This window comes from Conger conger, chromosome 6 (genome assembly GCF_963514075.1).
Source record: "Conger conger chromosome 6, fConCon1.1, whole genome shotgun sequence".
Taxonomy (NCBI): Eukaryota; Metazoa; Chordata; class Actinopteri; order Anguilliformes; family Congridae; genus Conger; species Conger conger.
Window position 1 is genome coordinate 52,597,138 of NC_083765.1, and position 22,622 is coordinate 52,619,759.

Sequence of the window (22,622 nt, forward strand, 5' to 3'; positions counted from 1 at the left end):
GGGGTTTTTTTGTTTGTTTTTTTTGGGGGGGGGGGGGGGGGGGGGGGGTTTGCTTATCAAAGACGTGTTGGTGGAACCCATTGATTGGTTGGTCTCAGTGTTTGTTCACACACTCGCTGTAGATGAGGATTTTCTTAAAGCCCAAGTGAAAAAAACAAAAACCCACAGAAGTTGAGCTGTGACTCGAGAGCTGCAAATGTGCTGGTGATAAATCTAAAATAGGACATGGGCCTGCTGGCCCAGAGTGAGACCCTTTCTGGGACAGGAAATGAACTTGCTTCCAGGTCAGTGGGTGGGTTATAATCACAATGGGACATCTTTCTCATAACCAGTGAAAAATGGTCATTGGAGACAAGCGCCATTGGAGAGCCAGAGGCGTGACCCACAGTTGTGCTGGTTTAGACCATTTGTTCAATGATACTAAGCGTGGCCCTGCGCCTCAAACTGTCTGCCCCTGGGAAATGGTGTGGCCGTATCGATCGTTCACCTGTCACGTGTAAGAGGAGTGATCTCGGAGGTCAGTGGGTTAATTAAAGCTGTACTTACTGTGTGTGTGTATATATGTGTGTGTGTGTGTGTGTGTGTGTGCGCGCGCATGTATGTGTGTGTAAAAAAAGTTACTTCTGACCTCCAGAAAACATAAAATTATTTTCCTTCTCAGAAAAGATATTGACCTATTTTATGTTCTAGAACGACTATTCTAAAATAACTACTGAGCATATAACGTTGGACAGGAAGACTCTTGCAAGCTCTTTCAACTGAATGTTCAGAGAATTGGAATAGCAATGACTTCATGCTTCAAGCCTATTTCACACAGAAAAAAAAAAAAAAAAGAAATTTCTGTTAGAAACTTGGGCCCCTTTGAAGTGGTTAAAAAGAAATAATTCCCAGATAAAGAGCATTTCACAGTGGCAGTCCGCTCATGACACGGATTCTGGAGGGGGCCTGTGAATTTCTCCTTTGTTCGCAGCGCCCTGAGCAACTGCAGCGGGCCTGTGAGATCGCGCCCCGTTTCTCTGCCGTTAACTCGACGTCAGTCACACCAAAGTGGGCTAGATGACTGACAAGAAAGCCATATCAAGGGCAGCACAGAGGCCGGGAAACAGATGAAGGCACACACATCTGTGAATTCATGATTTAAAAAAAAACATTACTTTAATGACTATTAAAACCGCAAGCACGTAGGCAAGAACCGTGGCGTGCGTTCTACAAAAGCACAAGCTGCCATACATTACGCCTACTGCCACTGAGACGGAGAGGGATTGAGATGGAATGGTTTTTGTGGATGAATGTGAGATTTCTTCCCACTCGCACGTGCTTCTGCCGGGATCTTTCGCCGGCACGTCTGGGCCTGCCAGCGTCACGCTCCACCTGTGTGGGCTTCCACATCGCATCTGTCTCCTCTCCCCCAGAACACACCGGCGCAGGTCAGAGGTCACCGCTCTCACAGCGAGAGTGCGGGGGTTTGAAAGCAGTCAAACATCAACGTCCCGCCATAGGAAAAGCCGCCTGAGAGTACACAGGAATCCACACCTCCTAAAGTCTAGATCTGGGGTGCGTGTGGGAGAAGAGATCATAAGTTCACACCAGCCAAATGAATTGACGCAGTAGTTACATGCACGGTGCAATATGCCTTAACAATAAAGTTCATACAATATTTTCTGTATTTGAAAGTTCAGCTATATTTCGATGAGTGATGTGATACAGGACACAGGAAATATATCTATTCATTCAGTGGGCACTGGACCTAGAAGGTTCTGGAACTGCTGACACACTGGTGACTGGTTCAACCCTGCTCTCAGCAGGACAGCAAATATTAAAGCTGGTGAACAGACACCGGAAAAATAGTTCTGCTCACATCCTCTATCCACTGATAGGACTGTACAAGTGAAGTTATTTCATAGGTTAAGGAGAAAAAGGACGTCTCTCGAACTTGATGAAAATATGAAAGGTTTATTCCGATACTGGCAGTGACCAAGCGCAGAAATGACACTGACAGTAGGATTCAGCAGAGTCAGGCGGAAGCTCAAACCTTTTCCTATCACACAAAGAATCTTACCCGTCATGGGAGCGACACCTCATTCCACTGATCTTACACGATCTCTACTGTGTGCATTACCTTTGGTCTTCTCTATGTCTTATCACCGCAACAACATGGGTGTCATGCTGCTAAATAATAAACTATCACAATAATCAGTGGGTGAGAGATTTGAGAATGAGAACGATCCAAGGCAAGGGGACTGCTTTTCTATGTCATTTGAAAATCTTTTGTAATTTTAGGACAGAACACATGCACCAAATCATAACACCTTGAATTAGAATTAAACAGATGCATCCTTGCCATTTGAATTAGTTTGCTCTATGGAATTGGTGGTCTGCATTTGTCAATGTTAGTCGTGAAGTCTTTGAAATTGTCTGAGGATGTGTTGGAACATTTGTTTTGTCCAAAGCATTTCATTACCACCTCCTCTTTGAAGAGCTTTATCGGTGCTCTGCCAGCCCGAATCTCCTGGAGTACATGTGAAATCACTTGATATTTACTGAGGAAAACTGGGCACAATATCATTATTTGTGAATGCTTCTAAATGATTTCTGGGCACAAGGATTGATAGTGCAGATGCAATGTTCTGTACATTTCCTACTGTGTCCTGTTCCTCTTTTGTGCTCTCCTGTAAGAAAGCGTCAGTAGGACCTGAGTGCTGATCAACTCCTTCAGTAATAGTTAATTCTTTTTAATTTGTTGGGTATCCATCCGATTTGAATGAGCTAATCGGGTTCCTGCAGCTCCGAGAACAGCATCCAGGATCCCCAGCAGGCTGTGTCTGGTAGATTTGGGCGACATGGCTCAGGCAGTAAGAGCAGTCATCTGGCAGGCGGAGGGTTGCGGGTTCGATCCCCCGCCTGGGCTGTGTGGAAGTGTCCCTGTGAGACGGGTGCGTGGGGGTTGGACCCAAAATGCACGACTCAGAAACAATGTAAATTAAAGTCCCATCAGGGCTTTATTCGGGACGAATCCCAGGAGCGTAGTCAAAACAAGCAAAGTCCATACACGTAGATCCAGCCAAACAAACAGTAAACAAACAAAAGGCACGGTGCCGAGGGAAGAGGCAAACTCGTAGTCAGTAGACGTGCAGGGAGGTCCGGTAGCAGGAGAGCTGTCAGCGGGGCAGAAGTACAGGCGGACGGCAGGCAGAGTCGTAGTCAAGGGCGATGCGGAAGTCGAAACCATAAAACAATCAGCGAGACAAAAGTACAAAGACGGTAGGCGAGGACGTGGTCAAAAACAAGCGGTGGTCAACAAAACAGAAATCAATAAACAATGGTCGGTAAACAGGTTTGGATCATAACGTGTAATCAAATGGGTCGCAGGGGGGCTGGAGCCTATCCCAGCATATATTGGGCGAAAGGCAGGAATATACCCTGGACAGGTCGCCAGTCCATCGCAGGGCACACACACCATTCACTCGCACACTCATACCTCTGGGCAATTTAGACTCTCCAATCAGCCTAACCTGCATGTCTTTGGACTGTGGGAGGAAACCGGAGTACCCGGAGGAAACCCACGCAGACACATGATCTTTCTTTTTTCATAATAGTGTAATGGTTCCAGTTTGAAGCTTCAAACCTTCTTAGGGATCACAAACTACTACTTGAAGTTCATCCTGGATTATGCCTCAAGAACAGAACCCTGAGCCTGTTGCTACGTTAAGTTAAAGAATGGGGAAATGTCGGACCTGATGCGACTACATAGTTAATAGTTTAGTTATAGAACTACAACTACCGTTGTTCATTAGCGGAATAATGTTAACATCCAGACTGCGACAGATAGGCTAGCTAAGGGATAGCTAAGACACACTCCCACACTGGGTAACCCTGCTCCTTCAGAGTAATATAAGACAGCTAAACCCAGCTGTCTTATATTCGACAGAATCCAATAACCACTGGCCTATTTTTTTCTCTTCCACCAATAAGACACACTTCCTTCCTTTCCTGGCTTTTTAAAGAGTGCCATTTCAGTATCACTGCCAAATTGCCAATAAAGGATAAACAAGTGTTATACTCCTCATGACAAATTGTACAAAAGAATCACAAGCCCAATGGGTGAGCGCAAAAGGAAAAGAGAGAGCCCCAGAACTTCTCCAATAGAACTTATATAGGCAGCTTCTCCAGAGGAAGTCTTTACATGGGCCTTTAACAGGTATGTGTTTCTCTCTCAATGCTATACCCCATTGTGTTTCTCTCTCAGTGCTGCACCTCATTGTGTTTCTCACTGCTGTTCTGCATCCATGCCTGTGTCTCTCTCAATATACCATCAGGAAATTACATATATATGCCACTGATACATCTGAGATCTAATCACAGCCACCCCACCCAACCCAAACATCCACTGTGATGCATTATCCAGTGCATAATGCTAATATACAGGAGTGAGGGTTTTGGTCAAATCCAGATGTTAAAAATATCCATCCATCCATCCATCCATCCATCCATTATCTTAACCCGCTTATCCTGAACAGGGTCGCAGGGGGGCTGGAGCCTATCCCAGCATACATTGGGTGAAAGGCAGGAATACACCCTGGACAGGTCGCCAGTCCATCGCAGGGCACACACACCATTCACTCACACACTCATACCTATGGGCAATTTAGACTCTCCAATCAGCCTAACCTGAATGTCTTTGGACTGTGGGAGGAAACCGGAGTACCTGGAGGAAACCCACACAAACACGGGGAGAACATGCAAACTCCGCACAGAGAGGCCCCCGGCCGACGGGGATTCAAACCCAGGACCTCCTTGCTGTGAGGCGGCAGTGCTACCCACTGCACCATCCATGCCGCCTGTTAAAAATATGTTAAAAATATATACTTCATGTAAGACACCCAGCATATACTCTTTTAATAAAATTAGGTATTTAGTGAAAAATCCTTGTACTGGCTTAATGCAGATTAGACAATGAAACAATGTTTCATATGAGGACACAGGAACAGTCTTCAGTTGTCATTAATTAACTTATCAAGAATAGCTTACATAACAATTTCAGCAATTCCTCATGTGCTAATTTAATCACTATGGTATGAAATGCATACCATTTTTGGCTACTGTGATTTACTGGTTGTCATCGTCACCCAACTTCTGCTTCTGTGACGTTAGGGATATTTCGTCAAATGTCAATATTCCCCTTCCACTGTGGTTTCTGTCAAGTTGGTGTTAATGACCAGAGGAGAACAAGCTAACGTGGCCCTCTCTGACAGCGGAGAGGAACATTTCACACCGAGAGTGACAGATCTGAAAAGGAGGCTTGTTTGAATCTGCGCCTAGTCCCTCCAACTGTCGCAGGAAGGAACACACCTTCTGCCCTTCTGTAAGGTGTGTGACAGGAGTTGTGAAAACACACCGGCAATCACGGGGAGGGAGAGAGAGGGCGTCAGTCACAGTCAGGCGTGGAGTATTTGGCTGACAATGCCATGGGCATGCACGTCCATTAAGAGCCTGAGGTGAGGGAGCATTCCGGTGTTGCTGCAAAGTTTTGTAGCATCTAGACGTCCTGGAAACTGACTGCTCCCTTTGTGTGCGGATCCAACGGCAGAAATGAATGCCGATGCCTGATTATGTCCTGCTTGTGTGGAGTGTAGTTTGAAGAGGTGAGTTTTTTAGATGTTTAAAATGGAGAGAGTAGCTGGTATTTTACTGGCAGCCAATATGGATTGGACAAAATTGTAGAGATGTAATCATATGATTCCAACCTTCAGATTTTCCCATCAGCCAAACACACTCACACATACACATACACACACTCACACACACACACAGGCACATCTTATTACACAAACTTCCTGTCCATTATCATCTTCTGAAGACAAGAGCAGAGAGTTCAGACAGGCTGTCTGTGAATGATAACTACACTGCTGCATTCTTGCCAGAGACAAAAGACTGCTCTCTTCCCTCTCTCTCTCTGACTCTTTCTCTTTCTCTTTCTCTGTCTCTCTCTTTCTCTCCTTCATAAACAGAGAGAAGAATGTGCTGTATGCATCTTGACTGCACTTTCTCAAACAATTGTGTGCACAAGGGCAACCACCACGTTCCTTTTCTCCTGCTTACCCACACTTTCTGTCTTTGAAGATATATGGCTGCCTCCCTTCTTGTGCTGTTTCTCAGTGTTATTGTCTAATTTTCTTTGGAGAGCACAGATCACTGGATAACCGAATGGCACGTGCTGAACTGTACCAGGGAACTTTCAACATAGCCACGTAAAGGAAAACAGGAGGGAACAGAACATACAGTTCTGTGAAAATATGCGGGAAAGGCAAATTCTGGCTAAAATAGGGCTGTAGTGCTGATGGAGTCCCATTTTATTTATTTAATTAAAAGTGATGCCGTTTCCTGTCAGATAAGTTGGCGGAGATCTGCCTGCCAGACTGCCAGCAGCAGGAGGATGGTGCAGTCCAGTTCTGCACACACAGCCATCTTAACCCACATCCATCTCAACCCACATCCATCTTAACCCATATCCATCTTAACCCACATCCATCTTAACCCACATCCATCTCAACCCACATCCATCTCAACCCACAGCCATCTTAACCCACATCCATCTTAACCCACATCCATCTCAACCCACAGCCATCTTAACCCACATCCATCTTAAACCACATCCATCTCAACCCACCACCATCTGAACCCACATCCATCTCAACCCACACCTCTTCTCATCTTTCATCATGCCATATTGACATTGGTTCAGTGGATTTCAGGCCATTTCTTTGGCCCGTTAGCAAGACTTTACACTTCGCGGCCACAGAGGGATGATGTCATAAACAAAACTGCTCCCCTACCTCCACCCCCACCCCTGGCAAAAAGAGAGAATAAAACAAAAAAAGAAACATACTGTGAAACAAACAGAAATTTATTTTGCCCCAAATGGGTCCATGTGCGTAATTCTGGGGTAGTAATAATAGTAATACTACTACCACTACTAGTATCGTAGTAATAATAGAACGAATAATACAAATAATAATAATAATAATGATAATAACCACCCCCAAAAGCCAAGGCTGGCCAGGACTTCAAAAGCCTACAGAGCGCTTTGAACTCTGAAATCAACCAGTTTTTCTGTTCTTAAATAACTGCATCAGCCTGACTCACAGGGATCCCCCAACAGACATGCATTTTGTTTTAAATCGGTAAAAAAAAAGAAAAGAATGTATCATCTATTTTGTTTTGCATCTTTGTTGTTTTTCTGTTGCCGTCTCATTTGCAGTCTGTGATTCTGATATGGGTGCACAGGGAGGAAGAGAGAGAGGCAGATGTTTGTGGAACAGGTTTTATAATGCAGTAACGTGACTGGAAGAGAGAAATGAAAAAGGGCCTGTCATGTTTATGATGGATCCTTTCAAATTCAAATGCCGGCAGTCAAAGAAAAGATCTGGTTGTATGAACGCTCACCGGAAAACAAACAAACAGCCTATAAATGTTCTTGGCTCTGACTTGGCTCTGACTATGTTAAGATGCACAGGAATCCCCCCGGTGCGGTTGTGTTTAAAGCACCCCACACCATCACTTCTTGTAATCAGAGCCGTAGGTCTGCCTCAGCTCCCACCGAGCCCGCCTTTCCCCTAACAGCAGGCAAGCGCTGCACATACATACTCACACAAACACACATTCCTCCTTGGGTTCAGACAAGGATATTACCTACACCAACCCGCCTTTCTCCTTTTGTGGGAACTTTAATTAATTTCACACTGGTAAAATAAACATTAGGATCCATATGTCTGCACCATGCACTGAAATCTCATGGAGAGAATTGTCTTTCAGTACACACACACACACACGCACACATACACACACACACACACACACGCATACATGCTCACACACTTATGCTGTGAGGCGACAGTGCTCAAGTCTTGATTGCCTTTTTTGTGCATTTTCCATGTTCTCCCCATGTTTGTGCAGATGTCCGCTGGGTGTTCTGGTTTTCCCCCACAGTTCAAACACATGGAGACTTGGAGACTCCAAATTGGCTCAAAGGTCCAGGATGGATGGTCCTGGTTTTAATCGTATCACCCATGTTCCAGGAACATGAAGCCTGATGTAGTTTTATTTCGCTGATTCTGGTGACAAACCGGAACCCAGCCTTTCCAGTTCATCCCCTGCTTTGTGGTTCCGCTCTCTTGGGGAATAGAGTATGTGGTGAACGAGGTGCAGAGAACTGAAATTGACCCAGGTAATGGATTTATTGATCGCCTGTTCATCCCCGCTGCTCTCCATACCCAGGTTCTCCGGTGGGCCCATGCCTTGAGGTTCGTCAGCCACCCAGAGGTTCAATGCACCCTCGAGATTCTGAGATTCTGTTCTGTTAGCCCAGCATGGAATGTGTGCTCCTTGCCTGTACCACCTACCAAATGGTAAAGACTTCAAGGCTAGGCTCTCCAAGGTAGCCCATTTCATACCCATTGACATACTCCCCTTGGCTAAAGAAATTAGTAAATTATTAATCCAAAATGTGGGGACCTCAGTTTGCACCACGCTCCTGGAAGGCTTTTTACCCACTGATACACTACAACCAGCCCCTCCTCTGTTTTCCACCCATAATCCAATGGGCAGATGGAGCAGGTTAATCAATGGGGTTATCAACACGGGACATTACCCCACAAACTGGATCACAAGTTCATCAGTCCAAAATCCAACAACCTTGTCAGATACCACCTTGTGATGCCCAGTACACTGGCCCTCGGACAACATCTCAGGAAAACAACTGTCAGTTCATGGATCTCACACAACATATGTACAGCTGTTCGTTGAAGGAAAACATCCCTTGATCTAAAAAAAAGTACTGAATTTTCTTACATACGGACGGGGATAACGCATACCGGGGCTCATCGTGTTCTAGAGAGCCTATACAAAACATAGATAATAGAATTTCTATGTACAACTACTTTTCTAGAAGTATACAATGGCGAAACGGACAATGATAATTCCTCAAGAGAAATTCTGAGTAAACAATGGACATTTTATCGATGTTTCTCCGAGCTAGCACATTTTTAGAATGAAAAACTATTATGCATTTGGTTTCTTCTCATGAAAAGGACACTGACATTACCTTATTTATTGTAGTGTGTGTAGTATGTTTTACCACCCACATGAACAAAATAAGGAACTATTGTCGCTAAAGAAATGGCATCTTAAAATAGGTTATACTGATAGAACCATTAGTTTGAACTCTTTCATACGGTATATCCTTTTTCCATAGTGATGGAAAATTGCCTCGTGAAGAAAGCAATGAATGCAAAGAGAACCTTAAGGGGTTAAGGAAACAACAACCATAGCATCCCTCTCTATCAATTTCTTGATTGACTAATCTGAATGAAACTACCAGCACTTTCCCAGGATCGATATTTGCTGTCGACTGATGCACAGCTGCTTGTCTGCTTTGACTTGCGTCAGTTGGTCCTTCTCTCAGACTTCCCCGCCAATTTCACGTTCGCTACCATTCCTGGAGAGACATGAGCAGTCTCCACCACTGAAACTCCGGCCGGATGTGCCCCAATGACCTCCTCATTCTCAAAGCCACTGAGATCTGTGCTAGCCATGGCAGGAGAGATCTCAGTGGGTTACTGGGCCAGCATAGCACGTTTATACAGACTGTGAGCACGGTGGGATGTTTTGCTTGATATTATGTGCCGATTTATTCATGTTATTTATGTGTGGGCTCATGTGTTGGGGCACACTACTATCATAGTTGAATTTGATATGCTGCTGCCAAAATAGCACACACACAGCCAAAACTTGTAGAGCCAGTGTTTCATAGGTGAGTTGTCCTGATGACAAAATTACAGTATATTTTTTTTCTCCCATAAAAATAAAAACCATAGGCTAATAATTTAACTGCTTATAAGCAGTCGTGTGGAAGGGGAAAATCTGATTCAAATTCAGAGCCAGCTAAAGTAATTATCTTTTCCTAATTGCCTGACATAATATTCCTTGCTTTTAGCATTTCATAGGTTTGGTTGGATCCCTATGTGAGAGCAGAAGTCCAGCAGTTACCCTCCACACTCTACAAATTATTTTTCTGTTGTTTTTTGCAGGACTGTACCTCTCAGGTTCCCTTGACCAAACCAAAATTGATAATTTCCTCGGTGAAAAAACAGGAACACACAGCACTGGAAGCAGCGTGATGCGATGGCGTACCGCTGAAAGATGGGAGAGGAGGTTTGTTCCCTCGACACACCCCAAACCCACCCAGGGGCTGCTCAGAGACTATTACCCTGGTAACACGGATCCCAGTACCCTCTGGTCCAATGCGCACCTGATCTGGCCTCTCCATCGACCATACTAGGATCCGATCCCCTAAGGTTAGGGACTGTCCCTCAAGCACTGGGAAAGTAAACACTACAGTTTATGCAAGCAAAGACTAAATCTATACTGGTATTGTACAGTTGGGTTTATAGCTTTGACACATGTCATATAGGTGACATTGAATCTAAGTAAGGCACAGCTGAGCACTTAGTATGTTTGAGTTATTGGTTTGTTTTCATGAAAAAGTACCTGTAAATGGCCTACATGTCAACAGTGCAGACAGATGTGTACACCCCTCCCCCCCTCCCTCACCAAAAAAACAAAAAAACTGTTGTTCTAACCTAATTGGTGATTTCTTGATACTTGTTTCAAATTAGGCTGACTTAAAGGTACAATAGGTAAGACTTGTGTGTTATATAATATTGTTATAAGACCATTGTAAATCCCTTCCTATCATTGAAAAGGGCTCACTGACATGTTGATTCACCCTCTTGATAAACAGTGTTGTGGTTTGAGCGTATTGGTTGCTGCAATTCCTCTCCTGACCGTTAGAAGTACGAAATTACCTTTTGTACCTTTAACGCCTACACCCGACACTGGGACTGGGACACAGAAAGAATGTTACTTCTACTCAGTCTTACCAGGTCCAGGCAAAGACCTGCACTGACGCATCTCACAGCAATTACGGAACGAACGGTCACGTGGAGCCTGCACACACACACACACACACACACACACACACACACACATACACACACACACCCATTTGCAGCCTATTTCTATACTGCCCTGCTTTTCATTACATAAAAGTATCGCTATTCGCAACTCTGGCCGGCAGCCAGGCCGTCCTCAGGGTACCTCGGCGCTCATTAGGTCACTGCTCAGCGTAAAGCTTGCCAAAGAGCGGCAGACTACTCCCTCCCCTCATCCTGCAGGCGGCCAGGCGGGAGACAGATGGTTTTCCTTACATATGTACATTGTGCGGGAGTCAACAACATGTGCTGTCTGAAAATATAACCCACTTTCAGCAGCTGGTTTTTGTTTTGCATCGACTATACAAAATATTGCGTAACTTTAGACAAAAAGTTAAAAATGTTGAATGGCAAAGTCAACTGTGAAACTATAAATGCAGGATGTAGAAATGGAGAACTGAGGAGCAGTTGTTTTTTGAGAAAATGTAGTAGTAGTGTATTGTAGTCTACTACAATAGTCTACTTGCAGTCTCTACAATATACACCGTATCTGTCATCTCCTGATGGAGAAAGCCACCCAGCTCCTAGGCCAGGCGCTCGTCATTTCCCGCCTGGATTACTGCAACTCCCTCCTAGCCGGTATCCCAGTGTGTGCCATCAAGCCCCTCCAGCTGGTCCAGAATGCTGCAGCCCACCTGATCATCAGTCAGCCCAGGTCTGCTTATGTCACCCCGCTCCTCATTGGCCTCCACTGGCTTCCTATTGCCGCATGCATCTGATTCAAGGCCCTAGTGTTGGCATTTCAGGCTGCTAAGGGGACTGCCCCACCTTACATACAATCCTTAATCACTCCCTACTCCCCAGCTAGACCACTCCGGTCTGCCAGCTCTGGTCGCCTTATGGTTCCCTCACTACGAGCACCTGGCGGTCGAGCTGCACGTTCACGCCTGTTTTCCGTTCTGGTTCCTCAGTGGTGGAATGACTTGCCTACCACTGTCAGGACAGCAGAATGCCTCCCCGTATTTCGATGCAGACTAAAAACATGCCTTTTCAAACTATACCTTAGTCTTTCCTCCTGATTCCCCCCCTTTCCGATATCCCTATCCCTCTTGTCTAACCCAAAAAAAAATAAAAATAAAATGAATTACATAGAATTGCACTTATGATGACTATGTTTAGAACAGCACTTCAAGTGTATTTTACTAGTTATGGATGTGTTGCTTTAACTTGTGGAAGAACCTGCGCAGTTGAAAGTCGCTTTGGATTAAAAGCGTCTGCCAAATGACTAAAATGTTGATTTTAGTGTCTGAAATAATTCAGTTGTATCTGAATAAGTTGAGTTCTCCTGAATTATCACATCGCGGTTGCATTAACTTCATTTATTTCTTGGGAGGGTTTGTCCCTGTTAATGCTTGTGTATCATTTGCAAAAGCATATAAGGTGAATGTATAAAATTTCAACAATGAAATACAGAACACTGTAATAAAATGTAAAAAAACACCAATACAGTTTAAGTGGAAAATTCAAAAATACATAAATACATGTGACTTATAAAATCTGTGGGAGCAGTACAGTGCCGATTCGAGAATTTGCAATTCAATGATAATGTGTATTGCAGAATGTCCAATTGACAGGAAGGTTTTACAGGGAGACATTTAAACATTAATTTCAAATAAACCCCACAGTGTCCCTGTTGAAGGTTTTTAAACGTTAAGTAAACTGTGTAGTGTAGTCCACCGTAGTGAGCAAACCAACTGTGAAGCACGATGTGACCACTTGTTATTCCCAAAACAGGGATCAACTCATTGACCGAAGCCAGTCTATTGGTTCTCAAGTTAGTCCAACCAAACCAGTTTCCAGCCATGCCTTGCTTTTCCTGTAGGTTTCCTGATGGTTCCTCAGGGCCAGAGACTGTGCTGGCTGGGCTGGCTGTGCTGTTGGCTGTGTTCTGGCTGTGTGCTGTTGGCTGTGCTGGCTGTTGGCTGTGCTATTGGCTGTGTTCTGGCTGTGCGCTGTTAGCTGTGTTGGCTGTCCGCTGTTGGCTTTGCGCTGTTGGCTGTGCACTGTCAGCTGTTGGCTGTTCTGGCTGTGTGCTGTTGGCTGTGCACTGTCGGCTAAGCTGGCTGTTGGCTTTGTGCTGTTGTCTGTGCGCTGGCTGTGTGATGTTGGCTGTGCGCTGTCGGCTGTTAGCTGTTCTGGCTGTGCACTATTGGCTGTGTGATGTTGGCTGTGCGCTGGCTGTTCTGGCTGTGCACTATTGGCTGTGCGCTGTTGGCTGTGCGCTGGCTGTGTTGGCTGTGCACTGTCGGCTAAGCTGGCTGTTGGCTTTGTGCTGTTGTCTGTGCGCTGGCTGTATGATGTTGGCTGTGCGCTGTCGGCTGTTAGCTGTTCTGGCTGTGCACTATTGGCTGTGTGATGTTGGCTGTGCGCTGGCTGTTCTGGCTGTGCACTATTGGCTGTGTGATGTTGGCTGTGCGCTGGCTGTTCTGGCTGTGCACTATTGGCTGTGCGCTGTTGGCTGTGCGCTGGCTGTGTTGGCTGTGCGCTGTTGGCTGTGCGCTGGCTGTGTTGGCTGTGCGCTGTTGGCTGTTCTGGCTGTGTGCTGTTGGCTGTGCGCTGTTGGCTGTTCTGGCTGTGCGCTGTTGGCTGTTCTGGCTGTGTGCTGTTGGCTGTGCGCTGTTGGCTGTGTGAAATTGGCTGTGCGTTGGCTGTGCGCTGTTGGCTGTGCTGGCTGTGTTGGCTGTGCGCTGTTGGCTGTTCTGGCTGTGCGCTGTTGGCTGTGTGAAATTGGCTGTGCGTTGGCTGTGCGCTGTTGGCTGTGCTGGCTGTGTTGGCTGTGCGCTGTTGGCTGTTCTGGCTGTGTGCTGTTGGCTGTGCGCTGTTGGCTGTGTGAAATTGGCTGTGCGTTGGCTGTGCGCTGTTGGCTGTGCTGGCTGTGCTGTTGGCTGTGTGCTGTTGGCTGTGCAGCTTCTTCAGGAGAAGAGCAGGACCTTGCGCAGGGCCCTCCTCAGCTTCGGCCTCTCGCGCGGCCTGCCGTCGGGGATCATGCCCGCGCTCCTCTCCGCGCTCAGGCGTACGCCCGGCCGCCCGGCCCTCAGGGCCTGCAGGCCCGCGTGCGTCACGTTCCGGCAGAAGTCCACCTGCGCGGCGGCCAGGCTGTCGCCGTGGGCGACCGCGGCGAGCAGGACGCAGTCGGTGATCCGCGCGCAGTTCTCCAGACGCAGGCCACGCAGTCGCCTGCAGCTCCGCAGCACCTGCACCACGTCCTGGTCCTCCACGTGCCCGCAGCCGGACAGGGTCAGGGACAGCAAGCCGGGGCAGCTGGGGGAAGAGGAGTTATCATAACTATTTCTTATTTCACTGATGCCTTTTTTAAGATATTATTTTCAGCTTTATTGGATATAACAGTGTAGAGCATTGGTGTCAAACTCCAGTCCTGGAGGGGCCGCAGTGTCTGCTGTAGCCGTGGGTAGTTCTGGGTAGCCGTGGTTAATTCAAAGTCGTTGATCGGTTAAAGTGTCCACACGCGTTATTCTCAAGGCCTTAATTGGCAGCTGATCGAAAGGAAACCACAAAAACCCGCAGACACTGCGCCCCCCAGGGAATTCAGTTTGACACCCCCGGTGTGGAGAGACAGGAGGAATGGGAGTGAGAGAGGGGAAGCCATGCGACAAATGGTGGACGGCCAACGCCGTGGCTCGCAATGAGCATGTGAATGGTGCTCTGCAGGCTGTGCCACCGAGACACCCCGGCTGACCCTTTCAATCCAAAGCAACTAACCATTGTTCAGACTACGCAGGGGACAATTCCCTGTGGAGCAAGGGCCTTGCTGAAGGGCACTACAGCTGTGCGGACCCTATAATCGCCACACAGGCTTGGACCACCGACCTTCCGGGTGCCAGTCAGGGTACAGGCTGCCCTACAAATGTGCGGTTGAAGAAATTTAACCGACGGAGAACGGTCAGTCGATGTCTGCATAACAGAAACAATTTGGGATTGATTAACCCTGCCCCCAGATGCAGATGTTCCTCGTCTGCACAAGGTTTCATTATGTGGCACAATGTTTTACTTATTGTTGTGTTGTCACTCCCCCACACATTGTAAGCTGATGTCGGGCACTGTGCCAGGCAGATAACAATGAAGCAAGCGTCACTTCTTCCACTGAGGATCATTGTTGCCGGGAGAGCTGCCCTTATGAGTGCGGTGACGTAACAGTGGCACTATGACAGACTGATGCCTCCTTGACTCCTGAAGGTGGCATCACATTGCAGCTGTCCATACAGGCCTGCACCTGAGCGATAGATGGCACTAAGCCACGTGCCAATGGAAATTGTAAATGATACTGTTGGAGGGGTACTGTTTGTGAAACGGATAGCCATGTTCAGCGACAACAGAAGCTTGGATGCAGACATTATGGGGATCGGACAGGCTATGATATCAGACAGGTAACACCCCAAACCTGCTCTGTATCATGCATTAAAACAAGGGCAGTTTCACTACAACCTATAGCCTAGTGGCTAAGGTAGGTGACTGGGACCCAGAAGGTGGGTGGTTCAAGCTTGGGTGTAGCCATGATAAGATCCATGCAGCTGTTGGGTCCCTGAGCAAGGCCCTTAACTGCACATTGCTCCAGGGGGATTGGCCCCTGCTTAGTTTAATCAACTGTAAGTTGTTCGGGATAAAAGTTAAACAGATCTGCAGGTTGTCATTGTCACTCAAAACGGGGGATTATACTGTTAACTCCTTTCGCCTGGTTTCTTGGGTCTCAATTGGTTGCTGATTTTAAAGTGTGAACAAAACCAGAAGACCCCCCTGTGACTCTCCAGGACCAGGGTTGCAATCATGCGCTTTAAAAAGAAATATCCAAAAATGCCTTCTCCATGGCATAATGCTTATGAGGTTGTATGGTATCCATTGGGCAGATACATGATATTTTGCTCCGCAATCTTTCAGTTTTGAGATTTTCAGCACGAGTGACTTAATTTATTGACTGGCACACATCATGTCCTCAAGACCTTAATTGTCTGCGGATTGAATGGAAACTACAAATACCTGCAGGCACTGCAGCCCTCCAGGATGATTTTGACGACCTCTCATGTGCCGTCAGCCCTGTGCTTTTTCCATCTGCAATGGAAGTGCTGCCCCCTGGTGGGGAGAGGCCACACGAGGGTCCACGCAGCCGATGGCAGAAGCTTAAGGGTGTCACTAGCTCTGGCTGATGCGTATTACGTAAAGTGTTACGCAATCCCGCTACTCTTACCCACGTGTGGGGTGAAAACACGTTCAAACTGAACATGGGGGCATGTGCCATCACAGGAAGGGGTGTGTCCGGGGGGGGGGGGGGGGGGTCATATCCGTGATATAATGGAGGGAGTAAGGGGGTCCGTTTTTATGCGGAGGTTGACAGATTAGTGTTTCCATTTCCAGCTGAAATTTTATTTCCATTTTTTTCAGTTTGTTACTCTTATATGCGCATGGCAATGATTCAATGACACTTTCTCTTGCATCATTACATAATAGTGCCCCCTCTCCATCCTGCCCCCACCCCCAGAGATTAGCAACTTGAGAGAGCCTTGAGGGATGCACACGGACATACACACGCGTGTACTCTACACACATACTGTACATACGCACACAGACACGCACAAACGCTTACTACTCCTGGGATTACATCACTCAGCGCTCCAGATCACCTTAAGGGCATTTTGGAGAAGAAACCAGAGTAATGAAATAACATAATAGCAATAAACTTAAACAGCCCGTCTTTTTATCTTTGTCGAAACCGTTTTAAGATTGTTTCCAACCATTTTACTGTTGAAGTACATAAAGAGAAAATTACTAAAGAAATTGTGCTAATGTTTTGTTCGTGATCCTTGACGTCTTGTTTACTACGAGCAGTGAATAAAATCCAACAATCCAAAAAAAATCGTCTGTGAGTTATAATTATTATTATTATCAAATTTCCTACCGTGTTCTTTGTTTGTGCAATACCTTTGCTGTCCGACAGAGGGAGACACGTGCTATCACAGGTTTACAACTGGTAGGCTCAGCAGGACTGCAGTCAAGATAACAAGAGAATTCAAATCACTACAGAGGGCTGTCCCAGTTCTTAAATATGTCTGATAACACATATATTTGCACAAGACGCTTATCCGGTTTTTCAACCAAACAAGAAAATAAACATCACAAAAGTTGCTGTAAAATCTTGCCCATTTTTTTGGAGTGAATATAATTTAAAGCAAATCACAGAAAAACTTCAACCAGCATAGCCAAACTGGTCATGAAGCTGGTCTAGCTGGGTCAACCAGCCAGTGCTGGTAGGTTGTCTGAAACATAGCTTGAACTGGTCAAACCATGTCAAGCTGTGAGCTGGCCTGAACTGGTCAACTAGCTACCAGCAGTTTCAAAACCTAGCTTGAGCTGTTTTTGCTTTTGTTTTGTTTTTTGGTTGATGACACAGAAGGACACAGGGAATATGCTGAACGAGCAAGGTGGTTTTAAGATCAATATGTCTGCTCAGCGTGGCCTTTGTACACGAGTGCTATTTCAGGCCACCGTTCTGTGCAGGATGGAAAACAGTACTTCAGACAATCCACATGCCCTACTCTACTGTGGCTTTGTGCAACACAGCTGCCAGAAACATGACCATAACCACTGGCAAATCATTTCGTTTATTTTTTTGGCAGGGTTACACATACCCTGCCACTGCTTACAGAAGGCTAGGATTTTTTTTCTTTCTGTTCATCATGCAATGCATTGATACACATGACAGACATCAAAAGAAAACACACCACCGCACTCACCAGTTTACAAATGTTTACTCCGTCTGTGTCGGGGAGGTGTACAGTGGGGTCTAAAAGTCTGACTAAATTACAAATCTGGGACTTATTTATCATGTAATATCTCATGGAAATAAACAGAAGGTGTTAGGATTTTTTGTTTAAATTAATTTTAAAACAAATGGATGTTACAAAGCTATGCAATAACTACTTGAAGACCACAGAAGAGCAAGAGTGCTGCACAATCCACAATCACCTGACCTCAACCCAATTTGAACATTGATGGGGACACTTGAAGACTGACAAAAGCCAAGTATTCAGTAACATCACAAGATGTTCTTTGGAACATTGACAAATAATGCTGGTATAGTCCAAGACAACTTCAGTGCATACCAAATACAGAGATTTCTTTTTTTCTCACAGATTCAACTTCTCACTCAAATTGTTATGCTGATAATATAATTTGTAATAAAAACATTTGTACTGAATGATAAAATAATGCAAAATAGAAGCATTTTCAGTAGTGGTCTTAGACTTTTGGACCCCACTGTATGTAGATTGTACACATAACGGAATACGATCACATCTAAGTCAGCATACAGACAGAAGTGCAATGTTTTCTCTATAATCCGTGCACTGTGATATACAGTATACCCTGCTCTGTCGTTATGGTCAGGCACTGTGATGACAATCAGCAGTAAAATGAGTGTAGTCCGACCCAACGGATACAATGAATTATTAAATAATTAAAATGATGCATAATTATCTCTTTCTACCCAAAACCAGATTTCTCTCTCAAATGAAGTGAATCACTGGCTGCACCATGGGCTTCATCCACTTCAATGGCCAATAGATTCCCTCATCCATTAACAGGACGCAAAACCATAACCGCTGGGTCCCCCTGCTGGCCAGAGGCCAAAATACCACATTACGCTTCTTTAATTTATACCTTCGCAGCATTAACCTACATAAAAAGTGTAGGTTGGTTCGTAGGTTTGTTCCCATGGTTTTGGCGTGCACAAGTTATTTTTGGCTGAAGAAAACTCTAGCACTGCAATCCATCATGTGACAGAGAACTGAGAAGGGTCCCTGGTTTCTGCATAGTCACTGCCATCGCCGCTCCGGTCAGATAAGCTTTCCAGGCACTCCACAAAAGTGACGCGATAATATGTGACCAACAGATTGTCTGGACAGGCTAAGAAAACTCTAAAGTTAGAAGTTTTTTTTTTTTTTAATAAATACGTGAATGGGTATTTTAGCTTTTCTATATCTTTAACTATATATCATACCATAAATATCACGTAACGTCCATTGCATCCATTTAAATAGCATTTAGGCCCTCCCTATGAATTGTTTGATGGAATAATAATGGGACAACACAACGCATTTCAGAATTATATTGATTTTGCTTTTGTTTGGGAACAGCTTTAAGATCTTTAAGATGCACTCGCCGCGAGTGAATCCTGCTTTTCAAAAATCGGGCTGTTGATTCGTTATCCTATTTACGAATTTGGGAGTGGCATGTACTCCCATCAATTCCTTCTGTGGCTCATGTCCACGCTGCCGTCGCTCAGTCTCAGAGCACGCGCTTGTACGCTGCTGTAATGTTGTCCACCGTGTGCTCTCTGCACGTGTTGTTTGATTGACGGGACACACAGGTTCACGCGGACAATGGGTATCTGTATTGAATTAAGCTGGGACAGCTGTGTTCCGCAAACCCAATGTGTAAAATAGGCTTCTACTGCAGACACGGTTGTTACATATTCGAATTCGACAGGATTTAATTTGGCCCAGGTATGGTAAGGACTTTAAAGGTAAAGGTACCTTTAAAATGACCGTTGATACACCCAGACCTGCAGTCAGCATACATTCATGAGGGGGGAGAAAGAACCACACATTAATTGAAAATGTCAGCCTTTAAAAGTAGCTGCATTTTATGCAACAGCTCAGCCTGGAATGAACCAAGCACCCTCTCGCCAATCTCTCTCTGCTGTGCTAACTTTCTTATACAGTCAGGTCCATAAATATTGGATCTCTTAAAAAGTGGGAGGCACATATACAAACTGTTGTAATTCCTACAACATTCACCTGATTTGGATGTACATACCCTCAAATTAAAGCTGAAAGTCTGCAGTTAAAGCACATCTTGTTTGTTTCATTTCAAATCCATTGTGGTGGTCTATAGAGCTAAAAAGAGGAGAATTGTGACGATGTCCCAATATTTATGGACCTGACTGTAAATCTTTAATAAGAACCCAGATGCCTTCACTTGCCATTCTATAATCACATTTAGAGGGACTCATATATACAAAAAAAGCACCTGAAATATTATGCTGTAGGGTGCAAATGATGTAGGCTACTGTAGCCACAGCTATGTGAACACATTCCTTTGCATCCTCTTACTAAGTTCATGAAAGGTCAGAAGCTTACTCATTTAAGTCTACGGACTTAAAATTTGGATACGGTATTAAGCAGCTTTAAAAAAGCGGAAACACATCTGACGTCAAGCGTGTGCAAAGCGGGAGACAAAAACAGAAAGTACTGTGCAACGAAAAGACGAGGAGGAGGAAGGAGAAGGTGGAGGAGGAGGAGGAGGAGAGGTAGAGCAGATAGAAGGGGCAGGAGGATGAAGAGGAGGAGGAGAAGGAGAGGTAGAGCAGAGAGAAGGGGCAGGAGGATGAAGAGGAGGAGGAGGAGAGGTAGAGCAGAGAGAAGGGGCAGGAGGATGAAGAGGAGGATGAAGAGGAGGAGGAGAGGTAGAGCAGAGAGAAGGGGCAGGAGGATGAAGAGGAGGAGGAGGAGGAGAGGTAGAGCAGATAGAAGGGGAAGGGGGATGAAGACGGGGCCCACCTCTCGCACACGCGCGTCAGGAAGGCGCTGACCGTCCTCTCGTGCTTCCGGCAGATGTCCCTCTGGAAGGGCGTCTTGGCCCAGTCCTCCACGCTGCACACCTGCACCCGGCTGGAGTGCCAGCACACGGACAGGTGGCGCAGGGCGGGGCCCAGCACGTAGTTGCTCCTCCGGAGCTCGCAGGGCGCCTGGAAGCGGAGCAGCGGCCAGAGCGCGGGCTCCAGGAACACGTCCCTCAGCCCGCGGCACGTCAGCGACAGGCTGCGCCGCCCGTCCTTGTCCAGGAAGGAGAAGACATGGAGCAGGCACTCCCTGTTCAGCTGGGTGAGCAGCATGGAGGAGAGACGGAGGGAGAGAGAGGGAGAGGGGGAGAGAGAGGGAGAGAGAGGGAGAGAGAGAGACAGAAAGCGGTAGGGAGGGAGAGATAGAGAGAGACAGGGATAGAGGGAGAAAGAAAGGGAGGGAGAGAGAGGAGAGAGAGACAGAGAGAACGAGAATTGTGAGGAAGAGCAGAGTAAAAAGGTGAACGTGAGTGAAAGACAGAGAGGAAGAAAGTAAGAGAGAGAAGGAAAGAGGAATAAGAAGGAGACGGAGAGAGACTAAGAGGCCTCCTTACAGGACGGAGAGACAGAGCCAGGATGTGGGACAGCAAGGCCCTGCCCCGCCTCCCCCCTGCAGCTGAGCCAGGAGCTCCCCTGCACATATAAGGTCACAGGGCGCGGGGCTATTTCGGGAAGACAACTGGCAGCGTGAGCCCCTCTGACACCCTCCGCTAGGGCTGCTGTTTACCAACAGAGGGAGGAACCCCTTAGCAGTGAGCCGTCAGAGGGGGTAAGCAGCAATCTTTTACTGTGGCATCAACAGGCCACTAGCATGAGGGAAAATGCTAAAATGGTGTCTTTTGAGTTTGTGGTTTGTGAGGTTTCTCAGGTTTGTGAGGTGTGTGTGGGTGTGTGTGTGATTCTTAAGGTGTGTATGGTTTATTAGTTGTGCGTGGTTTAGCATATATGCTTCGGAGAAGAGAAATGTATGTACACTCACTGAGCACTATATTACTTATTCATGTAGTTATCGAATCATATTGCTATGTACAGACTAGAGTCTGATACAGATCCAATGTAATACAGGGCACACAGTGACTCGCAATACAAACAACATTGTTTTTTTTTGCATAAAATCATGTAGATACGGGTCAGGAGCTTCAGATAATGTTCACATCAACCATCAGAATGGGAAAAAAGGTGATCTCAGTAACTTTGACCGTGGAATGATTGTTGGTGCCAGACAGGGTGGTTTGAGTACCTCGGTAAACATACACATACACATACAACAGTCTCTAGAGTTTGCAGAGAATGGTGCAAAAAAACCCCCAAAAACATCCAGTGAGCTGCAATCAGAGGAGAAGGGTCAGACTGGTCGAAGCTGACAGGAAGGTGACAGTAACACAAATAAGCAATGGTCCTGTCCCGCCTGGACTATTGCAATTCTCTGCTGGCTGGCCTTGCAGCATCTGCTATCAGACCCCTACAACTCATCCAGAATGCTGCAGCCCGTCTGGTATTCAATGTTCCCAGACATTCCCATGTCACCCCCCTGCTCAGCAACCTCCACTGGCTGCCTGTTATGGCTCGCATCAAATTTGAAACTTTGGTGCTCGCATACCAGGCAGTTAAAGGATCAGCCCGTGTGTATATTCAATCCCTTATCAAGACCTATACACCAACAAGACCCCTCCGTTCTGCCACTTCGTGCCATCTGGCACCTCCCCCTCGCCACACCTGCACTTCACACTCACGACTCCTGTCTGTCCTGGTCCCACGGTGGTGGAATGACCTCCCGGTGAATGTCAGAACGGCAGAGTCTCTGACCTCCTTCAAGCACAGACTGAAGACCCATCTCTTCAGGCTACACCTTTCCCTCCCCAACTCACAATCACTGTGATTAGCCTTAGACCGTAATGGCACTTATGTATAGATATCGTTACTTGTATAGGTATTGTTGTTTT

At 46.1% G+C, this 22,622-nt stretch overlaps 1 protein-coding gene across 3 annotated transcripts; it reads right to left on the reverse strand.

The window, feature by feature from the left end:
- Window positions 1–12,356: 12,356 nt before the first annotated feature.
- fbxl22 (F-box and leucine-rich repeat protein 22) lies at window positions 12,357–21,277 on the reverse strand. 3 transcript variants are annotated; one of them, XM_061244492.1, is made up of 3 exons: window positions 20,618–21,277; window positions 16,980–17,043; window positions 12,357–14,309 (listed from the first exon to the last, which is right to left on the reverse strand). In XM_061244492.1, exons 1-3 carry the CDS (start codon window positions 20,950–20,952, stop codon window positions 12,819–12,821), a joined length of 1,890 nt encoding a protein of 629 aa, XP_061100476.1. In that variant the 5' UTR covers window positions 20,953–21,277; the 3' UTR covers window positions 12,357–12,818. The 3 variants fall into 3 exon arrangements, with proteins under 3 accessions (XP_061100476.1, XP_061100477.1, XP_061100478.1); XM_061244493.1 differs by having other exon boundaries at window positions 13,813–14,309; window positions 16,957–17,043; XM_061244494.1 differs by lacking the exon at window positions 16,980–17,043 and having other exon boundaries at window positions 13,813–14,309.
- Between the last annotated feature and the right edge of the window lie 1,345 nt (window positions 21,278–22,622).